Source organism: Propithecus coquereli, unplaced genomic scaffold, assembly GCF_000956105.1.
Source record: "Propithecus coquereli isolate 6110/MARCELLA unplaced genomic scaffold, Pcoq_1.0 Scaffold416, whole genome shotgun sequence".
Lineage (NCBI taxonomy): Eukaryota > Metazoa > Chordata > Mammalia > Primates > Indriidae > Propithecus > Propithecus coquereli.
The window spans coordinates 2434181-2459073 of record NW_012149908.1 but is presented as its reverse complement, the minus strand read 5'-3'; the positions used below and the strand labels follow the sequence as shown (position 1 = coordinate 2459073).

The following is a 24893-nucleotide window of genomic DNA, read 5'->3' as shown; positions in this document are numbered from 1 at the left end:
GCAAATTTTCCAAAATCTGAAAAAAAAATTGAAATCCAAAACACTTCTGATCCCAAGCATTTTGGATAAGGGATACTCAACCTGTACTAGTCTTGTCTAAGAAATAGTATGAATCCTTTTAATCTTACGTCTAAGCTTTTGCTTCTATCTTTTAAATTTAATTTAAACATGAAACAAATTCTTACATTTACAAATTCTAACATTTACAGAATTTTTTTACAATGTCTTAGTAAATCATAATAAATATAATAGGTTCTTGATTTATGATTGTGTAGTACTTCTTGGTTATTTTTGCATAATGGAAAGATGTATGGGATTTTAATTCATGTATGGATTTAATGTATGATTCTACCAATTTGAGGCATGTTACATAATCTCTGTAAAAACATCATTTTTAAAAATGAGAAAAATCCATAAAAAAGCACCTAACACTTTGAGATATTGTTTACTCTAAAATACTAGTTTTCTTTCTCTTTTCCCATAGAAATAGCAAGAATAAGAGATGGGGATAAATGTGAAGTGATTCTAGAATGCTCATTGTAACTAAATCCTTCTTGTGGGTTCAGAGCTCACACTGGATCAGGCTTCTTAAATTTAAATCCCAGCACAAATCCTGGTTTGGAATTCTTTGCTCATTGCTCAAGTTTCTTTATCTTCACTTAGTTTCCTCCAGCTGTGAAATGATAATAAAGGGTACCTACTCTTGGGGTTGTTTTGAGTATTAAATGAGTTATAAATAAAATGCCCTCAGAACAGGGCCTTTCACATAGTATTAAATATATGTTAACTACTATTTATTATTAAGTGTACCTTGAAATTACCTTATCCCTAAAAGTTTGAGTCATTCCCATTCAAAAAAAAACCAATAATAAAATCTAATGGATTTAGACTCCAGTTAGATTCTGTTTAGTCAGAGTTTTCTTTAGATTTGTTTGTAACTATCTAATTTTTAAATATGCATTAGTTTCCATGACCTTTTCCCAGGTAACCTAGTTATTTGAACATACTTTGATTTAAAAAGATGTTTTACTAAAACCATAATTTATTAAATGCTTGTTAAAAAGTGACTATAGTGTAGATTTTGGCTGTTAGTGTTTGCCTGCTGCTTAGCTCAGTATAAATCTATTACCTATGTGCGTTAAAGTAGTTTGGGGGCATCCTACTTTGCTGCTCCCATTTCTTAGCCTAGCTTATTGACTCCTTATGGTCACAAGGCTAAGAACTTCTGCCCATAACCCAAGTTTTCATGGTAATAGGAAGGAGTGGCTTAGTTCATTTCGTTGTTGTTGTTGTTGTTTTGTTTTTTGGAGGGATGGTGGGAGGGGCATATGAGAACATTTACTAATTTGCATTGCAAGTGTAAATTTAACTGTTTAATAATGTATGCACTGGCAATTTGGTAGAGTATATGGTAAAGGAATATATCTCATTTGTTTGTGATGATTTATTGTATATCTTAAGATAAAATTTTTGACTTAAAATAAAGTATTTAGTTTTAAAACAATAATGTTAAATTTGAGAAGAATTCTGCTACCCATGAAGGTAATCTTATAGTATGACTGAAAGATTAATGACAGGTTCGCATTGAGTGAAGCATACCAAACTAGAACACCTGAATAATAATTTAGAGTATTGTTTCTCATACAGTCCTTTTGAGGATTATGGAGACTCATCTCACTCATACTCTTTGTATACTTTCTGACATGCTAGTTCAACTTCTGTCTTTATTCTTTTGTGGTTTTATGGACATTTATTTTGCTCATTTAATTTTGTTGACATGCTAGCTTTGAAGGTAATTTGTGTCTTGGGTGAGGGCTAGGGAAAGTGATTGTGAGTAAAAGAAACCCTCTGGGATTAGAATTGAAGAATAGCTAGTTTAAAAACTTTAAAAGCCATTTTCTAACAGATTTCTTAAAATGTTAGCAGTGGTATGGTATTATTTCTTGTCTTCAAGAAAAAAATAAACAAAATGCAACTAGAGATTAGATATATCTCTCAGTAAGTTGTTATTGACCAAAGAAATTTTATGACTCACACTTTGTATAGAATTAATAAGATATATCAAAGAACAAAATTATAAATTCTTAAAACAAGAAAGCTGGTTTGCCAATTCAATATAATTGTATAAAATTTCACTTAAAAATACACTTTATCACATGGTACTTCTGGTTTATAAAGCAGGCCATTTGGCAAAAGTGTATAGAAATTTTATAAAGTATATGCATATTTAGATCTGATAAGATTATTTTCTTATGTTTTTCAAATATAGCCCTTTTTTTCTTAAATATATAGTCTACTACAAAATAATTTGTATAAAGGGCTGCTAGGTTCAATGTATGTGTTTAGATTCTGAAATCCTAATAAAACTAGTAAGTGTGAAGAGTTCTGTGGCTAACTTGTGCTATTTTGCATATTGGATTAATTGAGATGATAAATGTTTCATTAAGTCTTTAATTATTTGAACTGATGGGAGCAGAAATTATATATTGTTCCAAAACCTATTTGTTCCTGAATTGTTTCTAAGATTTTCATTTTCATACTTCAGTGAATGTCATTTGATTTTTTTTTTTTTCCTTTCCTATTTCATATGCAGGTCATGGCAAAACCCCAAAAGATGCAGCGTCAGTTCGTGCCACCCATCCAATACCAGCAGCCTGTGGGATTTATTATTTTGAAGTAAAAATTGTCAGTAAAGGAAGGGATGGGTAAGTGTAAATTTTGGTGGGAAAAATCATTTGCCATTTTTGGATAATTATTTTTGTTTTGTTTTTTAACATTTATGATGTAATTGGAAAGTTGGAATCTTGGAAATTTTGGTACTTGGAAAAGCAGAATCTGAATATTCCAGTATAGCAGGTTGGATCTGGTTATGCTTAAATACTAGTTGAAGTTAAATCTTGAGTTGGTGATATTAACCAAGTTTTTCTGGTAGGTTTGTTATTAAAATGAGAATTGGAATTAAGCGATGGAGGGACAATGACTCATTTTCCATGACTTTTTTTACACTGCCTTTTTCTGAATTCTGCTGAGAAGTTAAATCCTCTCAAAGCTAGTAATCAAAGCCACTAGGTGATTCATAGATGTTTCGCAGGGGTTAGGGCTTAGAATTTTAGATTTTGATTGGGAAATGTATATTTTTGTGTTCTCAATTGGAGGAGCTTCCTGGGGGTTAGGATGTGATTTAGAAGCTTCCAGATGAGAACTCCCTGATATAGCCTGGAACCAACTTTTATATATTTATCGCTTTTCAACTTGGGACCTGTGTGTGGTGTGTGTGGGGGTGTGTGTGTGTGTGTGTGCGTGCGTGTACATCAGAATCACTTACGGGACTATTGCAAATATAGTAGTTTGGGCCTCACCTCAAAAGTTCCTAAATCAGAATTTTCAGAAGTAGAGCTTTGGGCAAGAGAGGCATTTTGAGAAAGCTCCATCCACACTGAATTTTGGTGCATATCCCTGTTTAAGAACTAATTATCTAGAATCATTGGATCTCTATCCTATAGTATCTCCTGACAGCTTTATTGCAGTATCAAGAGATCCCGTAAAGCAACTGTAGGGTCATTTGTTCAGCTACCAGAATGAAGCTCTTGGGCTGTGTGGGTAAGCTGACCAGTATTTGAAGTCAATCATTTAATCCCTCTTGGCGGTCCTCTTATGTTTAATTGACAAAAGAAGTGTATTCAGTAGATTATTCCTTTTACTTTATTTGCTCATTGTCAACAGTATGAAAAAGCAGAAAGCAAACACTTGGAATTAAATGACACCTTTTATTTAACTGTCTTTTGGTATTTGGAAAAGTGGGATCTGAATGCCTCCGTTTTCCTAGGGTGATCAGGCCAAAAGATATTAATAAAGTCAGGGATAACAAGGATAAAGTGGTTGAAAGAGGCCCCATGTTGACATAGGCACAGGGTTGTAACCATTTCTAACTTCATAGCTGCGTGATCAGTAAGCCAGTTCTTTTATATTTCAAATTATATCATCAACTCCATAATGCTGGTATTGCTCAGGATGATTCCCAGGATTCTTTTTACCTTTCACTCTACTTATTCTGTCGTTGCATGATCTTGACCTTGTATTTTCATGGCTGCAAATATCCTGAAGGGTCTCAAATCTAATGCTACATCTCAGGCTCTGGACCCTTAAGCTCCAGACCAATGTGTCTAACCAGATGTTTGCATTTGAATGTCCCTCAGGCATTTAAATTTAGCTTATTTAAAATCTTTTTCTCAAAACCATTTGGTTGGTGGTTTCACTATTGCTAGAAACTATTTCCTACCTTTAACTTTCTCTGTCAGTCTCTACTGCCTCTCCCTTAGTCAGGTCTTGGTAATTTATCTCCTGAATTACTGAGGTGGTTCGTTGACTGGTCTCCCAGTTTGCTCTCTGTTGTGCTTATTCCAATCTATAGCTGTTGTCGGTGTTCTCTCTAATACAGGACTGAATTGTGTCTGTCCCTTCCTTGAGGTCATTTGGAATGTCTGTTGCTTTGAAGATAAAATCTAGAACTTCTTAGTAGGGTCCTTTATGATGTGGCTAACTCCGATAATTTTTCAATCTTATCTCTTTTTGACTAAGATCCTTCATCTTTTTTCTTTTTTAGAATTAAATATATTTTACATATAGTAAAACTTATCCTTTTTAGTGTACAGTTCTGTCAAATGTGTATAGTCATGTAACCACCACCACAGTCAATATGGCAGCCCTCATTATCCATGAGAAATAACGTTCTAAGACCCCCGGTGGATGCCTAAAACTGCAGGCAGTACCGAACACTACATATACTATGTTGTTTCAGTCTGATAATCAAAGAGGGCTACTAAGTGACTAATGGGCATGTGGTATATATAGCACAGATATGCTGGACAAAGGGATGATTGTGTCCTGGGAGGAGATGGGTGAGATTGAACCGTATGGCATGAGATTTGATCATGCTTCTCAGAATGGCATGCAATTTAAAACTTACTAATTGTTTATTTCTGGAATCTTCCATTTAGTATTTTCAGACCTTGATTGACCATGGGTAACTGAAACCAGGAAAAGAGAAGCTGCAGATAAGGGGGGACTATTGTATATAGAACAGTTCATCGTCTCCCAAAATTCCTCCATATCCCTTTGTAGATATCCCTTCCCTATCTCCAGCCACTGGCGACCACTGATTCGTTTTCTATCTTTACTTTTGCTGTTTCTAGAATGGTGTATAAATGGAATTGTGTAGTATGTAGCCTTATAAGTATGTCATCTTTCACTTAGCATAACTCATTTGAGATTCCTCCTTGTTGCATATATTGGTAGAACAGATCTTTTTATTACTGATTGTGTAGATGAGTGAACCAGTTTTCTATCCACTCCCCAGTTGAAGGACATCTCAGCTATTTCTATAATAGTTTTTGGCAATTGCAAATATAGTCACTATAAACATTTATGTGCAGGTTTTTGTGTAAACATACAAGTTTTCATTTCACTTGGGTCAATATCTAGGAGTAGGATTGCTGGAGCACAGTAAAGATGTTTTTAATTTTATAAGGAACTGCCAAATTGTTTTGCAAAGTGACTGTACTAGTTTGCATTTCCACGAGCAATGTATGAGAGTTCCTCTTGTTCTTAGCACTTGGTATTGTCAACTTTTTGTTTTTTTTAAAAAAATTTTTAGTCGTTATAATAGGTGTCTAGTGATTTCTTGTTTGGGTTTTAATTTACATTTCCCTAATGACTAATGATGTTGAAGAATCCTTAATTCTTACATGCCCTTCACTTAATCAGGTGCTATTTTTAGTTCTCTGACTACACTTGCTGGCTCGTATTTCTAGTTCTCGATGCACACCCTTTCCCTCCTCTTTATATTCACCTTCTCTTACCTTTTTCCCATTTGCCTAGCTAACTTAGTCTTCAAGTCCTAGTTCAGGGGTGCCTTTTTGTGGCACTTTCTCCTCCCCTCCTCCCCCAAAGAGGTATGTGTCTTTTCTGTGCCTCGTTTACATTTTGGGCGGATTATAATTATAATATTTCTTCTGTTTTAATTGTCTTCTTACTGTGATATGACCCTGCAGATTCAAGGGTAAGGGACTATTTTATTTTACATTTCCATAACCCTAGTACTTAATTTATAGTGAGCATTTAAATGAATAAATAAATGAATGGATGAGAAGCAGTACCTATCACTGTATATTCTTTGAGAAAATTATTGTATTTCTTTGGTCAGATTTCATTTATCTCTTTGGTAAACTTGTTGAACAAAGTTCTAGGCTGAGCCCAATGTTTTTGTAAGGGAAGAACAATTCATTTATGAAAAAAGAAACAACTCAATGTTGCTAATTTTGGCCAAGTAATATCTTTTTGGAGATGTATAGAACCTATGTTAAATGATATAGAAATTCACTCCTAAAAGTCCAACATCTTTTTAAAGAATGGACCAGAGAAAGAGCAGCTGTTACTCAACTTTCATTTGCAATGATACATGCCCATTTGACAGTTTATTATGTGTAATTTAAAATTGAATTTTATTATTTTATTTTTTATTTTTTTTGAGACAGAGTCTCTCACTGTCACCTGGGCTACAGTGCCATGGCATCGGCCTAGCTCACAGCAATCTCAAACTCCTAGGCTCAAGCAATCCTCCTGCCTCAGCCTCCCGAGTTCCTGGGACTACAGGCATACACCACCACTCCCGGCTAGTTTTTCTGTTTTTAGTAGAGACAGGGTCTTGCTCTTACTCAGGCTGGTTTTGCTCAGGCTGATCTCAAACTCCTGAGCTCAAGGGATCCTCCCGCCTTGGCCTCCCAGAGTGCTGGGATTACAGGCGTGAGCCACTGGGCCTGGCCTGAATTTTCTTTTAAACAGAGTGTTTATCCAAGATTAGGACAGGGAAATAAATATTGGGTCCAAGATCTCAGTTTTTTAGAGAAATTGTTATTGACAAGAAGTTTTTTTCATGGAATGGCAAGAGTTGAGTATGACCTGCCTCTATCAACAGAGTAAAGGAAAACAGAAGAAGTGGGGTTAATGTATTATGTGGTTGAAAAACTTTTAATTTATCCTGTGATGTGTGTTATTTCTAGGTCAGCCTTGGAAAATTAGGAATATGATTGTGATGATTGGTACTTGTGTTTCTTTATTGCCTAGAAAATAAGGCTTGAAGGAAGTTGCTTTTATTGAGTGAAACAAAGAATAAATTTCAGTTTCTGCCTTGAGTTTTCATTTAAACTGAACATAATTTTTGTGTATTTTCAGCTAAATAAGCTTAATTTACTACAACAAAATAGTCTGAATATTGTGATTAGTTTAAAAATAAATTTCTGATGCATTTCATAATAAAAAAGTAAACCACCTTATCTGCATGAATTGTTTTGAGGAGACATTTCAGGGAGTATATATTTACTTTGTGTTCTTGTTAGTCAACATTGACTGTTAAGATGAATCTCTAAAAAGTCTCTATCTTATGTACTTCCAGTTTAGGAATTTCATTCAAGTTTTAAATTATGCATACTAGAAGAGGCAGTGGAGCTACAGTTAATTCTAAATTCGAGAGCTAATAAATTTTTTACTTGAGGCGGGGCGCAGTGGCTCACGCCTGTAATCCTAGCACTCTGGGAGGCCAAGGCGGGCGTATTGTTTGAGCTCAGGAGTTCGAGACCAGCCTGAGCAAGAGCAAGACCCCGTCTCTACTAAAAAAAATAGAAAGAAATGATCTGGACAACTAAAAATATATAGAAAAAATTAGCCGGGCATGGTGGCACATGCCTGTAGTCCCAGCTACTTGGGAGGCTGAGGCAGAAGGATCGCTTGAGCCCAGGAGTTTGAGGTTGCTGTGAGCTAGGCTAATGCCATGGCACTCACTCTAGCCAGGGCAACAGAGTGAGACTCTGTCTCAAAAAAAAAAAAATTTTTTTTACTTGAAAGTTTTTCGAATTATGATTTATTATGAATGTGGTATTTTTAGCTCTTAAAACAAAATATTGGCATCACTCTTTGACAGTGTTTCAGGAATAACTAGCAGGTAATCCAGTCTCTCTTCCTAAATTCTTCTGCTGATAATAAAGTACACTCTTTCAGAATGTTCTCTCTATGCTTACTGACTTTCTAGATTATTTCTTGGGAGGAGTGGAAAATAAAGGCCTTTCCTCCTATCTAACTTTAATAGACTTTGAAAACTAGAAGGCTCTTTTCTACTAGTTCGATTTGCTGTAGGCAGCAAATGAAAACACAGATGGAAAATATAAACAAAGAGTAAGCAATATGTTTAAGTAAGCAATATATTAATTGAACAAATATATGTTGAACATCTATGATTTATCACATTGTCAGCAGCTGATTTAGTATAAGAAGGAAATTATTTTATTCATCTCTGTCTTATTGATGGTTTCCAGTAGAGAAACGTTTAGTAGAAACTCAATAAATACAGCAAATGAACTGAATGCGGACCCTGGCCTCAAGGAATGTCAAATTTAGTACAGTCATGTGTCGCTTAATGATAGGGACACGTTCTGAGAAATGTGTTGTTAGGTGATTTCATTGTTGTGTGAATGTCATAGAATGTACTTACACAAATCTAGATGGCATAGCCTACCACACACCTGGGCTATGCCATTGCATATATGGTCCTTTGTTGACCAAAATGTCGTTTATGCAGTACCTGACTGTACTTGGAAGGTATAGTGGGACACGGCAGGGAGCGGACATACAGAAATAACTCCAGAGGAGGACATAGTAAGTACTTTAGAAATTAGACCAAATATGGGAAAGCTGAGGAGAGAGTAATTACTTCTGGCTCAAAGAAACAGATTTATGAAGGAAGTAGTATTTGATATACCTTAAAATGAATAAGAATTTGAGAGGCTTTGTTGGGGAAAAATATTCCAGGCTATAATAAATGGCTGGAATAGTCTCACGGGAAAGTGGAACTGTATGGTCTTTGGCAGAGGTATATGGTTCAATATTGTTGGGGACTTGGGGAATTATAATGAAGAGTTTACAGAATACAGAAGTAAGAATAGAATCAGATATTAGAGACCCTTGATGATAGTTCAAAGGTAGAACATTCTATAGATAGTAGGGAACCTTCAGTCTTTTTGAGTAGGGAAGTGGTTGATACCTGTTTTAGAAAGACAGTAGTACTAAGACAGTACTGAGTGGGGAGGGAATACAGTATGTGATGGCAGTGTGCAGGATTGCTACAGAGAGTAAGGGGGTATAGGTAGGAGTTAGATTATGAGGCTATTGCCTAGGGATAGATTGTGATAGAGATTTTAAAAAAACAGAAGGTTTCATTTTTTGAGCTGTTACGTGCTAGATACTGTGCTAAGAACCTAGGATTGACAAAGATGGAGATAGGGCTGTAGACATGGCCGAGATAGGGACCCTATCCTCCAGAAGTTTGCAGATAAGAAGGGAAATGAACATGAGATAAATAATTAAATCTAGTATGAGATACATACTAGTAGACATATAAACAAACTAGAGAAGTACAGTGCAGGAAGTGACCAACTCTGTTGGAAGATGGGGTGGTGATAAGGGAAGGCTTATAAAAAGCTTACATATAATTATAGAAGAGTAATAAACATAAGTTTCTTGCTTCTCTGTCCTTCAGTCACTTGTTTACCCTTGTAGGCATGTTTCTTGGGTGTCCTTCCCAAGATAGTATATGAGCAAAGATTTTAAAGATTGCTGTTTTAGGAGCTGATTAATTTTCAACTTTTGTTGAGAAATAGGGTGGGGATTTAAATGTTGGCTCTGCCACTTTTACTAGTTCTGTGATTTTGTACTGAAAAGAACAACAACAAAACTCTTTCAGTCTCATCTGTGAAAAGGAAATAATAGTGCCAGCCTCATAAGACTAAATTTAAATAATTCTTTTAAAGCACTTATTAGAGTACCTGGTATGGAGCAAACTCATGATTACTTGATGCTGCTGCTAACAGAGATGCTTGGTGTGCAGCAAACACATGTATTCTTGCTGCTGCTTCTGCTGCTTCTGCTGGAGGAAGCTTAGCATAAAGTTTTGTGTAGGAATGTGTCTAGAGATGATCATGAAGGGACTTCTAATGAGTGTTACCTTTTATCTTTCAGGTGCTTTTAAGCAAGGGAATGATACGCTTAGATTTGCATTTCAGATAGATTATCTGAGGGTACTATAGAAAATAGATCTGAGACTGACATCAAGAAGACCAGTTGGATTACTGTAATAATAAATTGAGGGTTTAGTCTGTGTAGTGGCATTGGTGAGGAAAGTAGACAGATTTGTTAACTGTTTAGGACCTTAAGCCCTGTAAACCTTGATTAGGAAGTAGCGGTGGGAGTTGCTGTTGAGAGAGAGTGAGTTAAGGATGACTCCCAGGCTTCTGGCTTAGATGATTGAATAGATGGTGATGTGACTAAACAAAACAGAAAATACTGGAGGGAAGTGGATCTTTAGAGTTGAAGATGATGGGAAAAGTGTTTGAATTGCTGTGGGACATCCAGGTGATTAATAGTAAGGCTTTGAGAGAGAGAGAGCGCAGAGCTGAAGGTGGACTTTGGAGTCATCGGAATGTAAATTGTTGAAACCATGGGAATTGATAAGATCACCCAAGAATGTAGTGTGAAAAAAGTAGAGGACCTAGGGTAGACACCTGAAATGCCATGTTTAAAGGATATATAGAAGGAGGGAATTCAGCTAAAGATTCTAAAAAGGAATGGTTGGAGAGTCAGAAGGCAGATCCTAGAGAGTATGATGTTTCCAGCAGCCAAGGAAGTCAGCTCAAGGGAGGACTCCTAAGTGTCCATGGTTTGTCATTTAGGGTGTGGTTAGTTTTTGTGACAGCAGTTTCCTTGAAGGTGAGATGCTAGCAGGTGCTGTGTGTCAAAGAGTTAGAGGTAAGGAATGGAGATAATGTGCCTGTGGACTAAGTAGCCATTTTGCTATTGTGAGAAACAATAATGGGTAACTCATGACTCATTTAGAAAAATAATACACTGCCATTTTGAAAATTCGAAAAGTACTGAAAAATGTGAGGAAGAAAACTAACCATAATTTTGTGTAATTAATTGCTATTGATACTTCTGTTTCTTCCAGTTTTTATATATACACTTAAGCTAGTTATATTCTTATAGGTTTTTATATCCTGTGTTTATTACATTATAAATTTATATATACTAATTACTATGTATTTCTTACATAATTATAAGCATTTTCCTATGAGATTAAAAGCTCCAGATATCTTTTTGTTTTGTTTTTGGCTGCGGCATAGTCTACTGTAAATATATTAAGGCTCATCCATAGCTAGTCTCCTATTTTTGGTTATTTAGATTGTTTCTAATGCTTTCATTATTATAAATAATCGTTTTGCATGAAATCTGTCTTTATTTCCTTAGGAAAGATTTTTTTTTTTTTTTTTTTTTAAATCCAGATACCAATAGAAGGGAAGATTTCTTGAGGTGGAATTACTGGGGCAAAAGAAAGGGCATGCACATTTTTAAGGCTCATGATACATACGGCTAAATTACTCTCCAGAAAGATTATTCCAATTTACATTTGGGTAGGATAGACTTTGTTGTACATATAAGCTGAGGAAAGGGAATCTCTGGCGACCCCAAGGGAAGACTGAGGCGGCGAATGAGGTGAGCTCCTTTGCTAAATGCATGGGGTACGGGGATATAAGCGTAATATGAATTAGGAGGGTGGGATTCAATGCGAAATTTATTGGATCTTAAGTTATCGTTACTTTTGGAAGCCTGTCTCGACAACCTTTCCATCTCTAAACTTGGTTAGGCTCTTCTGTTACCTATTTTCACAGCATCTTGTACTTCCCCTTCATAGCATTTAATCATATTCACAATTATTTATTTAAGATCTGTTTTCCCTATTAAGAGTATCAGCCATAGGAGAGCATATTTTTCTTTTTCACAGCTTTATTATGTTGTCCCACACATAGATAATAGTAAATGTTCATTTATCAGGTAAAAATATCAAGGAACTGTGAGATTTAAAATCATGAATTTATTGTGACAACAGTTTACATACAGTGTCATTTTTTTCTACATACTCAGCTGGTTGGAGAGGAAAGTTGAATTGTATGATTGATGCAGAATGGGAAATTATAGGTTAGGTAAGTTGGAAGAACAGTAGTAGTTGAGGTTACTGGTGAGGGAATATTTAAATGGACCATTTTAGTTCAGGCAGGATAAGGAAGAAATGAAATCATCAAGAAGCTGATAGGCAAAATAGAGAGATTTAAATATTTGTTTTTAGTGAGGTTTAAGAAGAGATGTAGAGGGATTTCTGAGGTAGAGTTGCTGAAGATGCCAAGTGTAGGACGTAGTAATGGAAGACAACAAGTGAAGAGAAGCAAAGCTTTATGAGAGGATTTTTTTTGTTCTGCTTGCACTACTATATCCACAGTGCATAGAAGAATGCCACGCACAAAATAGGTGCTGAGTAAATATAAAATATATTAACTGAGTGGATGTGGTTAAGTGTGAGTCTTGTATTTTGGATATGTCCTTACCTACATTTTTTTTTTCCTACACCTGTGCTCTAAGATCTTTACCTACATTTTGAAACAACCAAGGATAGTTGGAGCTGCATTTTTGATGGAGAGGGAAATGAGTTATTTAACAAGGTATAGTGAATGTGGGAAAAGTGACCTAGAGTAGCGGTCCCCAACCTTTTTGGCAGTAGGAACCAGTTTCATGGAAGACAACTTTTCCACGGATTGGGGGGGCGGGGCACAGTTTGGGGACGATTCAATCACATTACATTTATTGTGCAGTCAAACCTCTGCTAATGATAATCTGTATTTGCCGCCGCTCCCCAGCACTTGCATCACCACCTTGCTCACCCACTGCTTACCTCCTGCTGTGTGGCCTGGTTTCTAACAGGCCACGGACTGGTACTGGTCTTTGGCCCGGGGTTTGGGGACCATAGACCTAGAGATGTGTAACCATGGTGTTTCTCAAATTATTCTTGAATTGGTTATCTTCAGTGCCGTTAAAATCCCAAATCACCCATCACCCATCATATTCCATCAGTTAGTTATTTTATGCCCAAAAAGGGTAGGTAGTTTTTTTAAGAAAATTTTTTTCCACTAATAAGGTAATGCATTCTTAATGCAAAAGGGGCATCAACCAAACAAATCCTGTGAAATAGAAAAAAGCATAAATATTTTTTAAAGCATCTACAGTCCTACCACCCAGACTAACTACAGTTGACTTTTTTGGGTTATATTCTATCTGGCTCTTTTTCTCTATTGAAACTAATTTCAACATTTGTCTAAGAAAGAAAAATTGGTTTAAGATGTATTGAAATTACACAAGAGAGATTTAAAAAATGTATTATTCTCACGTGCACCACTACTTGCACTTTAACTTTCATATAAGTTTAATTAAAAGTTCAGAGAGAAAAATCCCATTTTAATAATGTCTTGAAGACACCCATAATCTTTCAATATAATTTTAAGGTTGTATAACTTTGTCACAGTGAATATATTACTTGAAATCATATTTCAGTTTTTCAGAACCAGAAAAAGTTTATAACCAGTCTATTTATGTTTGCGTCAGATACATTAAGTTCTTGTTGTTTTGCATACTGCTAGAATCACTTAGGTGAAAGTAAATATTCCAAAATAAGGAGAAATGCTGGTCCTAGATCTTTTGGCTTTACGGATGATGTGGCAGTTTGGGTAGGCTTTTCTGGATGGGTGGTTGAAATGTTTTAAAATGATTGCTGAGTAGTAATTATTGCTGGGTAGAAGAACAGGCTGGTTAAGAGTTGAGCTTCATCCCAATGTTTCTCTCTTTGGGATTTAGGTAGTACAGAATCCAAGCAATTTTCCTTTCCAACATTTTCAAACATATGGAAGAGTTAATGCAATGAATACCCATGTACCCATCACCTAGATTTTAGAGTTCAGATTTTGCTATATTTGCTTCATCACAAATCTGTTCATCGTCCCATCTTATTTTTTAATGTATTTCAAAGTGAGTTGCCGAGTTTTCGAATCAGTTTTAGTCTCTAATTTTATACTTATATCTTTTTTCTTACTCTGAACATATTTGCTTCTCATGTTAATATAATTATTTATTTGCTTTATCCTAGAATATATCTATACATTTCTAAATTAAAATACCAATAATATAAAGAATAATATTGAATACTGCATAATTTCTTTGCAGTTATTTCTTTTGTTTTTGGTATTTGGTTTTGTTTTGGTCCTTAGAATATATCCCATTAGGGATGGATATTCAAAATACTGTGTTTTAAAGTCACCTGAATTATTATAATTCTTTCTTCTGTGTTTCTGCCACTAACTTGATATATTATTAGTTTCACTTATTTAAATGTATCTTCTAATTTTAGGGATTGCTTTTTAAAAAGTTTTGTTTAATTATGTAAAACATTTACATTGTTCCCAAATTAAAACTGTAAAACAGGATATTCACAGAAGATTCACTTCGTCCTTCTTCCACCCTCAGATGACCATTTTTATTGGTTCTCAGTTCATCCTTCCATTATTTCCTTTTGAAAATGTAAGTAAATATACCATAGAAAACTGAGCAGGCCAGGCATCATGGCTCACGCCTCGTAATCCTAGCACTCTGGGAGGCCAAGGCTGGAGGATCGCTTGAGCTCAAGAGTTCGAGACCAGCCTGAGCGGGAGTGAGACCCCCCATCTCTACTAAAAATAGAAAAATTAGCCCAGCATGGTGGCACATGCCTTGTAGTCCCAGCTACTCAGGAGGCTGAGGTGGGAGGATCACCTGAGGTGAGGAGTTTGAGGTTGCAGTGAGCTATGATGACACCACTGCACTCTAGCCGGGGCGACAGAGTGAGGCTGTCTCAAAAAATAGAAAAGGAAAAAGAAAACTTTTAGCAGATACCACAAGTAACCGGTGACACTAGTTGCTTCTAGGTAGGGGAAGTGGTTAGATGTGGACAGGAGTGAAAGGAACATTGAAACATTTTTGTCACCTTTGAATTTTTTTATGATACCTGTTTTCTTTGCTCTTTTGGGAGTGTTAGTATATTTTTACATTGAGAGACTTACCTTTATGCTAATAGCTATAGTCCTCTCCTTTTAAGGTACTCTCTATTGTGAACAACAATGAAATTAGCTGGTAACCTCTTCTCTACCCTCCCTCCCTTCTTCCCCAGCATCCTGGTTTTTTTTTTTACATTAAAAAATTTACTGTTGATTAACATGCAGTGAAATACATTTTTCTTTTTGTGTACAGTTCTGTGAGTTTGGACAAATAAGTCACATAACAACCACCACAATCAAGACAGAAGCCATTTTCTCACCTCCCCACATTCCCTCTTGTTGCCCCTTTACCTCAGACTCTCCTCCTACCGCTAAGTCTTGGCAACATGTGTTCTGTCTCTGTAGTTTTGCCTTTTGAAACCAGAATGTTGTCTAAATGTAGCCTTTTGAGTGGCTTTTTTTTTTCATTTAGCATAATGCATTTAATATTCATTCAAGTAGTCTTGTATGTCAATAGGTCATTCCTTTTTTTTGTAAACCTGCTCCTCCATTTTGTTAATTGTTTATATTGTAAGAGCATGTAACATTTGCATGTATTACTCTGTTATCTTTATCATTTAGTGTTAATTCTAAATTAAATATGTTCAACACCTATCACCAGACCTTATCCCAAAGCTGCTTTTAGGTTTCTTTTTTTTTTTGATTGTCCGAAGCTCCTACTATACTAGAGAGCTCAGGAATAGGTCATGGGAACAATATTCCTTAAGTTTTTTCTGGTTCAAACCATTATACCTCTTATATTTAAAGGTTTGATTGGATATAAAATCCCTGGTTCACATTTTCTTATGAACTCTGTGGACTTGGGTATGAAGTATTATCATCAAATTCTTATGCCATTTTTTTTCTTCTTACGAGGAATTTGGTCATTTGCTTGGATGCCCGAAAGATTTTTCTTTAAAGAACCAGTAATACTTGAATATGTCTTGTTATTGACCTTCAGTTACAACCTTAAATAGTAGGTTCAAGTGTTTTATTTCAGAAAAGATTTTTTGTATGATAGATTTCAGAATTTTCCCTATTCCATTACATGGGTTTGGTTTTGGGGTGCTCTAATTATGAATATATGTTAGATCTCCTTTGACTAACTTCTTTACGCTTACAAAACCTTTTTCTTACTTTCTTTGTTTTCTATTAATAAATTGCCCTTCATTCTGTTCCCTCTTTTCCTGTGGTGTATGTTGACCCTTGTGTTTCATTTAGTTTGTTTTCATTTCTGAAGTAATTTTTCTTCTTATTCTCATGTGTTGCAATAAAAATACTATTTCTCCACAGATTTATATTAAAAATTGGAGAATTTCTGTATAAAAGTCTGTACATTTAATGTAAATTTTAAGTTATAACTTTTGTGAAGAGAAATATTGTTGAAAAATCAAGCAGTAAAATGCACCCCAATCACCATAGTTTTATAGGTGCACCTCACTTGATATGATAAGTAGAACCTGTAATGTTTATAAAATTGAAATGTGAGGCAGTTTCTTAGGAACTTATTTGCATAATTTGGAGCTGCTACTTTTCATTGTTTATTAATTTTGTAGGGACATGCTGAAAAGCAAGATTTTAAATATGGATTACAATATAAATCATTTTATTAACCAAAAATGTCACTTTGTTAGAATCATAAGTAATTTAGTGCCTATGAGATGAAAAATAGAATGTTGTTTTATACATAGAATGTGATGGATTCTTTTCCTTACCTTTTCCCTAACACTGTAACAGGTTACTTTAACAAGTCAATAAACCAAGTTGTGTTTGTTTTTTTGTTGTAATTAACTACAGGTGAAATTCTTTGTCAAAGAATAGTTAGAGTAACTCTCAAACTAATATTCTGCTTTTGTTGTTCTTAGAGTTTTATTGTCTTAATTATTACTTAAAAGGCAGAGTAAATGAATATGTACTTGAAGGCAACTTAGTAAATATAGCCAGACCTTAATTAAAGGTATTGTATATTTATATAGCTCTTTGAGAAGTAATAGGAGAAAGATGTAGCTGAAGGGCTCATGTATATTATTGTGGACTTTTCAGAAGCAAGAAGTAATTTTTGTTTTTCATGGTTCTTTATGCTTTGGGAGGAATGGGGTAGAGAAGGTGCAGTATATAGAGATGAGTAGTTGCTTTACTGTCAGCTTAGAATTAGAATTGGAACAAAATTTTTTTATCACAGATAGGACAGCAAAATGTCCTAGGTTTGAATGGTAATATTGCAAAAAAGGATTTCTATTTTATGTTACTTTAGTTGTAAGTTTCTTACCTCTGTTCTCTTGGTTCATCTATATAGTCCGGTGATTAGTATTTAATTTTGTGATATTTTGGACATGCATATACTTGACTTTCTTCTGTACATTAATAGCGGCTGCTCTAAGAATGTAAGTGTTAGATATGATATGGTAAACTCTGTGAGGCCACAGGAGGCTTGGAAGGAAGAATTTTATTATACTTACAGGTCCCAGAGAGGGTCACTGCCTGCCATGCAGGGCCATGGGGAAGCACCACGGGTTTTAGTCAGAAGGCAAGACAGGAGGAAATAGGGGAAAGTCTAGGCCAGAGCCTTTGTTGGAGTTTCCCAGGAAAGGCAAGACATGGTAGAGTAAACAGTTTAGGTTTGGCTCTTCTCAGTTAATTCCGGCAGGCTTTGGGCTATAGAGGCAGTGTCTGCCTGCCTGGTACCTCACCCCGGAATGATTTAGGGTGGGAAATATTGGCTCATACGCGAGAGTTAGATAAGGAGGTGGGTCTGGCTATAGACTCAGAATTGTTTGGTTTTATATGAAAGACATGCTTCTGTGAGCCCTCCGCTATCTCTGAGAAGGGGTTAAGGGCAGTCTGGGCAGTCTGGTCTCTCTCTAGCCAGCAAGTTTTTTAAGATGTCAAAATAGCGTAAGATACAGAAGATAAAAAACATGATTAATACAGTGGCCAACTGAACTTTCATCTGTTGTCATATAATTCCTTTTTCTTTTTTTGAGACAGTCTTACTCTCTTGCCTGGGCTAGAGTGCTGTGGTGTCAGCCTAGCTCACAGCAACCTCAAACTCCCGGGCTCAAGTGATCCTCCTGCCTCAGCCTCCTGGGTAGCTGGGACTACAGGCACGCGCCACCGTGCCCGGCTAATTTTTTCTATTTTTAGTTGTTTGGCTAATTTCTTTCTATTTATAGTAGAGACGGGGGTCTCACTCTTGCTCAGGCTGGTCTTGAACTCCTGAGCTCAAGCGATCCTCTTGCCTCGGGCCTCCCAGAGTGCTAGGATTATAGACGTGAGCTACCCCGCCCGGCCTGTCGTCATATAATTTCTGATGTGTTAATATTATGTTTCAGAACCTTAGCTTCCTAAACAATTTCTTTTTTTGTTTGCTTTTTTGTAAGTTCTCATACCTTTTAGGTAGTGATTGGTTTTTTTAAAACCGTGAAAAATGCATAATTTAAAAACCTGATTGAAATATTTTCACAGGAGCATCTGTTAATGAAATGTTTTTGGTTTGATTTTATAGCACTACTATGTGACCCACCAGTTGGGTGTGTGTCACTTTTAATGGCAGTTCACTTTTAATGGTTGAAAGAAATTAGAGTTTTTTCTTTTACATGAGGAAAAAAATGTTCATATGTTTAAATGTTTAAGATCAGTAACTTGTGAGTTGTAGACAAGTGTCCTGAGTTTCTTTATGAAATTAGATAGATACGCATACACCAGTGTATCTTGCTGCAGTAATGAACTTATGGTACTCTTAACTTTAGAGTCTTATTTCATTATATTCATTTTGCCATTTGGCAGAAATAAACCATTTTATTTCAAAAGATGTTAATAATTTTTAAGTCATGGAAGACAAAAATCCCTCTTACAGTTTGAATACTTTTAAACATGAATAAACTGTTCAGAATTTGAAATTTTGAAATTAAAAATCAAGCAAGGAATTCAATAGATGACTATTATGCCCATTAGATGAATGTTTACTGTGCAGCTAATATTTAGTATAATTTGAAATTTCTTTTGTTTCTGAAATTCATAAACGCTGTGTTAAGAAACTATGCTCAAAAAAATGCTTCAGATAAAGCACTGGTTTTAAATGAATTACCTTATAGGTTAAAAGCTAACTCCTGTCCTATAGGACAAACATTTACTTAGCCCACCAGTCTTCTTAAAACTGCTAAAAATGGAACTATTTCCCTTGAAAGGGTCATTATCAACCTTTTTGGAAAACACTGCTTACATTTTCAACAAAAAATTAGGGAGCAGTATACAAGCTGTGTGTGTGTGTGTTTGTTTGTTTGTTTGAGACAGGGTCATGCTCTCTTGCCTGGGCTTGAGTGCAGTGGCTAGTCAGTTTGTTGATATCCAAAATAACTTGCTGGAATTATGTTGAATCTATAGATCAAGTTGGAAAGAACTGATGTCTTAACAATATTGAGTCTTCCTATCCATGAACATGTGTTATTTCTCCATTTATTTAGCTTTTCTTTGATTTTTTCTAATCAAAGTTTTGTATATTAACCTTGTATCTGCAGTCTTGCTAAAATTGCTTATTAGTTTCAAGCATTTCTTTTGTCAGTTCTTTGGGATTGTGTACATAGACAATCTTTTCACCTACAAAGATAGTTTTATTTCTTCTTTCTCAATATGTCTACCTTTTATTTCCTTTTCTTATCTTACTACATTAGCTAGGACTTCCACTATGATGTTGAATAGGAATGGTGAGAGGAAACATCTTTGCTTTGTTCCTGGTCTTAATGGGAAAACATCTAGCTATTCAACATTAAGTATGATGCTAGGTGTTTGTTTTGTTTTTTTTTTTTTTTTTTTTAGATGTCTTTTATCAAGTTGAGGAAGTTCCCTTGTATTCCTAGTTTACTGAGAGTTTTTGTCATGAACAGGTGTTGTCAAATGCTTATTCTGCATCTATTGATGTGATCATGTGTATTTTCTTCCTTATCCTGTTGATGTGATGGATTACATTAATTGATATTTCAATGTTGAACCAGCCTTGCGTACCTAGGATAAATCCCACTCAGTCAAGGTGTATACTTCTTTTTATACGTTGTTGGATTCAGTTTGCTAATATATTGTTGAGGATTTTTGCATTTGTTTTCATGAGAGATGTTATTCTGTAGTTTTCCTTTCTTATAATGTCTTTATCTGGTTTTGGTATTAAGGTAATGCTGGCCTCATAGAATGACTTAGGAAGTGTTCTCTCTGATGGTATTTTCTGGAAGAGATTGTAGACAGTTGTTACCATTTCTTCCTTACATGTCTGGTAGGAATTACCAGTGAAACCATCTCGGCCAGGTGTTTTCCTTTTTGGAAGGTTATTAATTATTGATTCACTTTCTTTAATGTATAGAGGCATAGTCAGATTATCTTTTTCTCCATGTGTAAGTTTTGGTAAATTATGTGTTCCAAGGAATTTTTCCATTTCATCTAAATTATCAAATTTGTGGGCACAGAGTTGTTTATAATTTTCTTTTAATATCTTTTTAATATCTGTGGGATCAGTATTGATATTACCAATAATAGTAATTGCAGGTATCTTTGATTCTGGTATTAATAATTTGTATCTTTTCTCTTTTTTCTTGGTTAGCCTGACTACAGAAGTTTATCAATTTTCAAAGAACCAGCTGTTAGTTTTGTTGATTTTGTTAATTTTCTTGTTTTCAGTTTCATTGATATCTGCTCTAATATTTATTGTTTCTTTTCTTCTACTTGCTCCAGGTTTATATTGTCCTTATTTCTCCAGTTTCTTAAGGTAGAAGCTTAAATTATTGATTTTAGATCATTATATTCAGTGCTGTAAATTTCCTTATAAGCATTGCATCCCATAAATTTTGATAGGTTGTGTTCATTTTCATTTAGTTTAAAATATTTTTAAATTTCTTGTTAGACTTCCTTGACTCATGTATTTAAAAGTGTGTTGTTTAATCTTCAGATATTTTGGGATTTTCCGGCTATCTTTTATTGATTTCTGGTTTAATTCCATTGTGGTTTGAGAACATACTTTGTATGATTTATTTTTTTTACGTTTGTTAAGGTGTGTCTTATGGCTATTTTGGTGCATGTTTTTGTAAGCTTAAGAAGAATGTGTATTCTCCTGTTACTGGATGAAGCATTCCATAAATGTCAATGAAATCCAGTCAATTGATGATGGTACTATTCAGTTTGACTGTATCCTTACTGGTTGTCTGCCTGTTGTGTCTGCTAATTACTGATACAGGAATGTTGATGTCTCCAATTATAACAGTGGATTTAACTGTTTCTTCTTGTAGTTCTATCAGTTTTTGTCTTACAGCCTTTGATACTTTGTTGTTAGGCTCAAACATGTTAAGGATTGTTATGTCTTGTTTGACAATTGATACTTTATCATTACGTAATGTTCCCCTTTGTCTCTGATAATTTTCCTTGTTCTGAATTCTGCTTTGTTTGAAATTAATATAACTAGTCCAGCTTTCTTTTGATCAGTGTTGGCATTGTCTATCTTTCTCCATCCCTTTTAGTTTAACCTCTCTGTGTCTCTATAGTCAGAGTGAGTTTCTTATAGACAACATGTATTTGGGTCCTGTTTTTTTATCCACCTAATTCTGTCTTTTAATTGGTATAGACCATTCACATTGAAAATATTGTTATAGTTGGATTAATGTCTACCACGTTTCTGTTTTCTATTCATTACTCTTGTTCCTTGTTGCTTTTTCAAAAATCTACTGGTTTTCTTCCTTCTCTGGTTTTATTTATTTTGAGATATTTATCATTAATTTTGAAAAATTCTCAACCATTATTATTTCAGATACTTAGTTTCTTTCTTCTCCTGGCATTACCATTATGTATATTTTTCACCTTGTATAGTTGTCCCACAGCTATACAAGTTCTTGGCTGTTGTGTTCCAGTTTTTTCAAGCTCACTGATTCTTTCCTTGGTTGTGTCCAGTCTACTAATAGATAGCCATCAAGGGCATTCTTCTTTTGTGTTAGCATTTTTGATTTCTACTATTTTGTCTTGATTCTTTCCTTTACCCGTAGCGTATTAATCAGTTATTTAAAATTCTCAGGTCATTCAAAATCTCTGCCTTATCTGAGTTTGGTTTTGATGCTTGCTTTTATCTCTTAAGACTACATTTTTTCTTGCCTCTTACATGCCTTGTAATTTTTTGTTGAAATCTGGACATGCTTACTGAGTAGTAGAAACTCAGGTAAATAGGTCTTTAGTGTAAGGTTTTATGTTTATCTGGCTAGGAGTTAGGCTGTGTTTAGTGTTTGCTAGGTGTTTGTATTGTTTGTAGGTGTCAGTGGTATCATTTTCCTCTAGTTTCGTTGTTTTTGTCTTCCCTGTTATTTTGGGTTCCCCTAGAAATTTCTTAAATAGAGTCTCTGTGTTATAACTTATTCAGTTGTGATCTACTGTAATTATATTGGAGCCCTGGTGATAAGGTATTGGGGAGAAGTGTTACATAATCTTATAATTAAATCTTTTTTAGCGGACCAGAGTCCCTGGGGTATAACCTTCGGAATAGTTTCTTGGCTGCCTTTTTTTTTTTTCCCCTCTTCGTCTTACTTCTGTCAGAAATATTTGAGGGGCTGGAGCTGTGTAAATGCCCCTTCCTTTAGGTCACATACGGATCTGCTAAATAGTTACCCTTGAAGACAGTTCTTTGTTAAAGAGAACCAATCGGGCATATTTCAAAATGGTTACATTTCCTGTTCTCTTACCCCAAAATGGAGGACATTTTTCTCTAATGAAAACTTGGTGGAGCTCCTGGAGGTACAAATCATAAAAGTATGGGACTCCTGAAAGATTGGGCTCCCAGGAGTTTTTAAAATTCACCCTCAGTATTCAGCTGTTAATTACCTTTAAAATGTTCATTCCAATTACTAGCTGCAGAGGCTGCTGCTCCTCCTAAGTTCTGCTTCTCTATATTCACTTGTCTTCCTCAGTTTTCCTGGAGATGTTTTGCCTTGTGAACTCAGTTCTCTGACAAAGCTAAGAGTAGTTGATTTTCAGGTTAGCTTTTTCCTTGTCGTGAGGATGGGAATGATGACTTCCAAGCTCTTTATGTGTTAGAGCTGGGGCTAGAAATCTTCTTAATTTTTTTTAATAAGACTTTAATTGAGATATATAATTCATATATAATAGAAATTCACCCTTTTAAAAGTGTAGAATTTGGTAGTTTTTTACTATATTGAAAGAGTTATGCAACCCTTGCCACTATTTAATTTTAGAACATTTTGTCACCTGAAAAAGAAACCCTGTACTCCTAAACAGTCACTGCTGCCAATCCTAGGCAACCACTAATCTATTTTGTTTTTGTGAATTTACCTATTCTGGACATTTCATATAAATGTAATCATACACAATGTGACCTTTTGTTTCTAACTTCTTTATCTCCACATTTTCAAGGTTCAGTCATGCTGTAGCATATATCAGTACTCCATTCCTTTTTATTGCCAAATAATATCCCATGGTATGGATATATCACATTTTGTTTATCCATTCATCAGTTGCTGGAAACACTTTTTTGGCTATTGTGAATAATGCTGTTATGAACATTTATTTGTGTAACATTTTGGGGGGATATATATTTTTATTTCTATTGAATAGATACCCTGGAGTATAATTTCTGGGTCATATGGACACCTTATGATTAACTTTTTGAGGAGCTGCCAGACCGTTTTCCAAAGTGGCTGCATCATTTTACTTATTGCCAGCTATGATAGTTCTAATTTCTCGATATTCTTGCCAACATGTCTTCTTGATTCTTGTCATCCTAATGTGTATAAAATGAGAACTTGTTGTAGTTTTGATTTGTATTTCTCTTTTTACTAATGATTAGCATCTTTTCATGTGCTTATTGGTCATTTGTACATCTTCTTTGGAGAAATGTTCATCTAGATCCTGTGCCCATTATTTAGTTGGGTTTCCTTTTTATCATTGAGTTATAAGAGTTCTTTTTATCTTCTTAAAAGAGGCTCTATATCAAATATATGATTTTCATATATTTTCTCCCACTCCGTTGATTGACTTTTAGTTTCCTTGACAGTATCCTTTGTAGCACAAAAGTTTTTTGATTTTTATGTAGTCTGGTTTGTTTTTATTTTATTTTTGTTTCTTCTGCTTTTGATGGCATACCTAAAATTGCATTGTCTAAGGTTGGATCACAAAGACTTAGTGTTTTCCTCTTATACTTGACTTTAACTCTCTAATTAGCTCTCTAATTCATTTTAAGTTAATTTTTATATACGGTGTGAGATAGGAATCCAACCACAATCTTTTGTATGTGTATATCCAGTTATCCATTTCTGTTTGTTGAAAAGTCTGTTCTGTCTCCCATTGAATTTATTTCCCCCTTGTCAGAAATCTGTTGACCGTAAATGTAAGGGCTAACTTCTGGACTCTAATTCTATTGCATTGATCTGTATGTCCATTCTTAAGCCAGGAGTACACTGTCTTGATTACTGCAGCTTTGTAGTGAGTTTTAAAATTCGGAAGTGTTAGTCCTCCAACTTTTGTTATTTTTCAAGATTATTTTGGCTCTTTTGGGTCCCTTGCATTATTATATTATTTTATGATCAGTTTGTTAATTTCTGCAGAAAAGTAAGTTAGGATTTTCATAGGAATTATGTTGAATCTCTAGATTAGTTTGAGGAGTATTACCATCATAACAGTATGATGGTACTTCTAATCCATGAACATGGCATGACAGTCTTTCCATTTATGTAGGTGTTCTTTAATTTCTTTCAACAATGTTTTATAGTTTTTAGTGTTCATCTTGCACTTCTTTTGTTACGTTTATTTGTAAGTATGATTTTTTATTCTGTTATGAATGAAATTGTTTTCTTAAATTCATTTTCAAATCATTCATTGCTAGTGTATAGAAATACAACTGATTTTTGCATATTGATTTTACAT

At 34.9% G+C, this 24893-nt stretch overlaps 1 protein-coding gene across 1 annotated transcript in view; it reads left to right on the top strand.

Moving 5' to 3' along the window:
* The window catches only part of RANBP9 (RAN binding protein 9), a 98637-nt gene that overhangs the window by 12964 nt on the left and 60780 nt on the right, over nt 1-24893 (top strand). The window contains exon 5 of the mRNA XM_012653158.1: nt 2594-2705. Coding sequence (XP_012508612.1) covers nt 2594-2705 — 112 coding nt within the window. The remainder of the gene's footprint in view (nt 1-2593; nt 2706-24893) is intronic.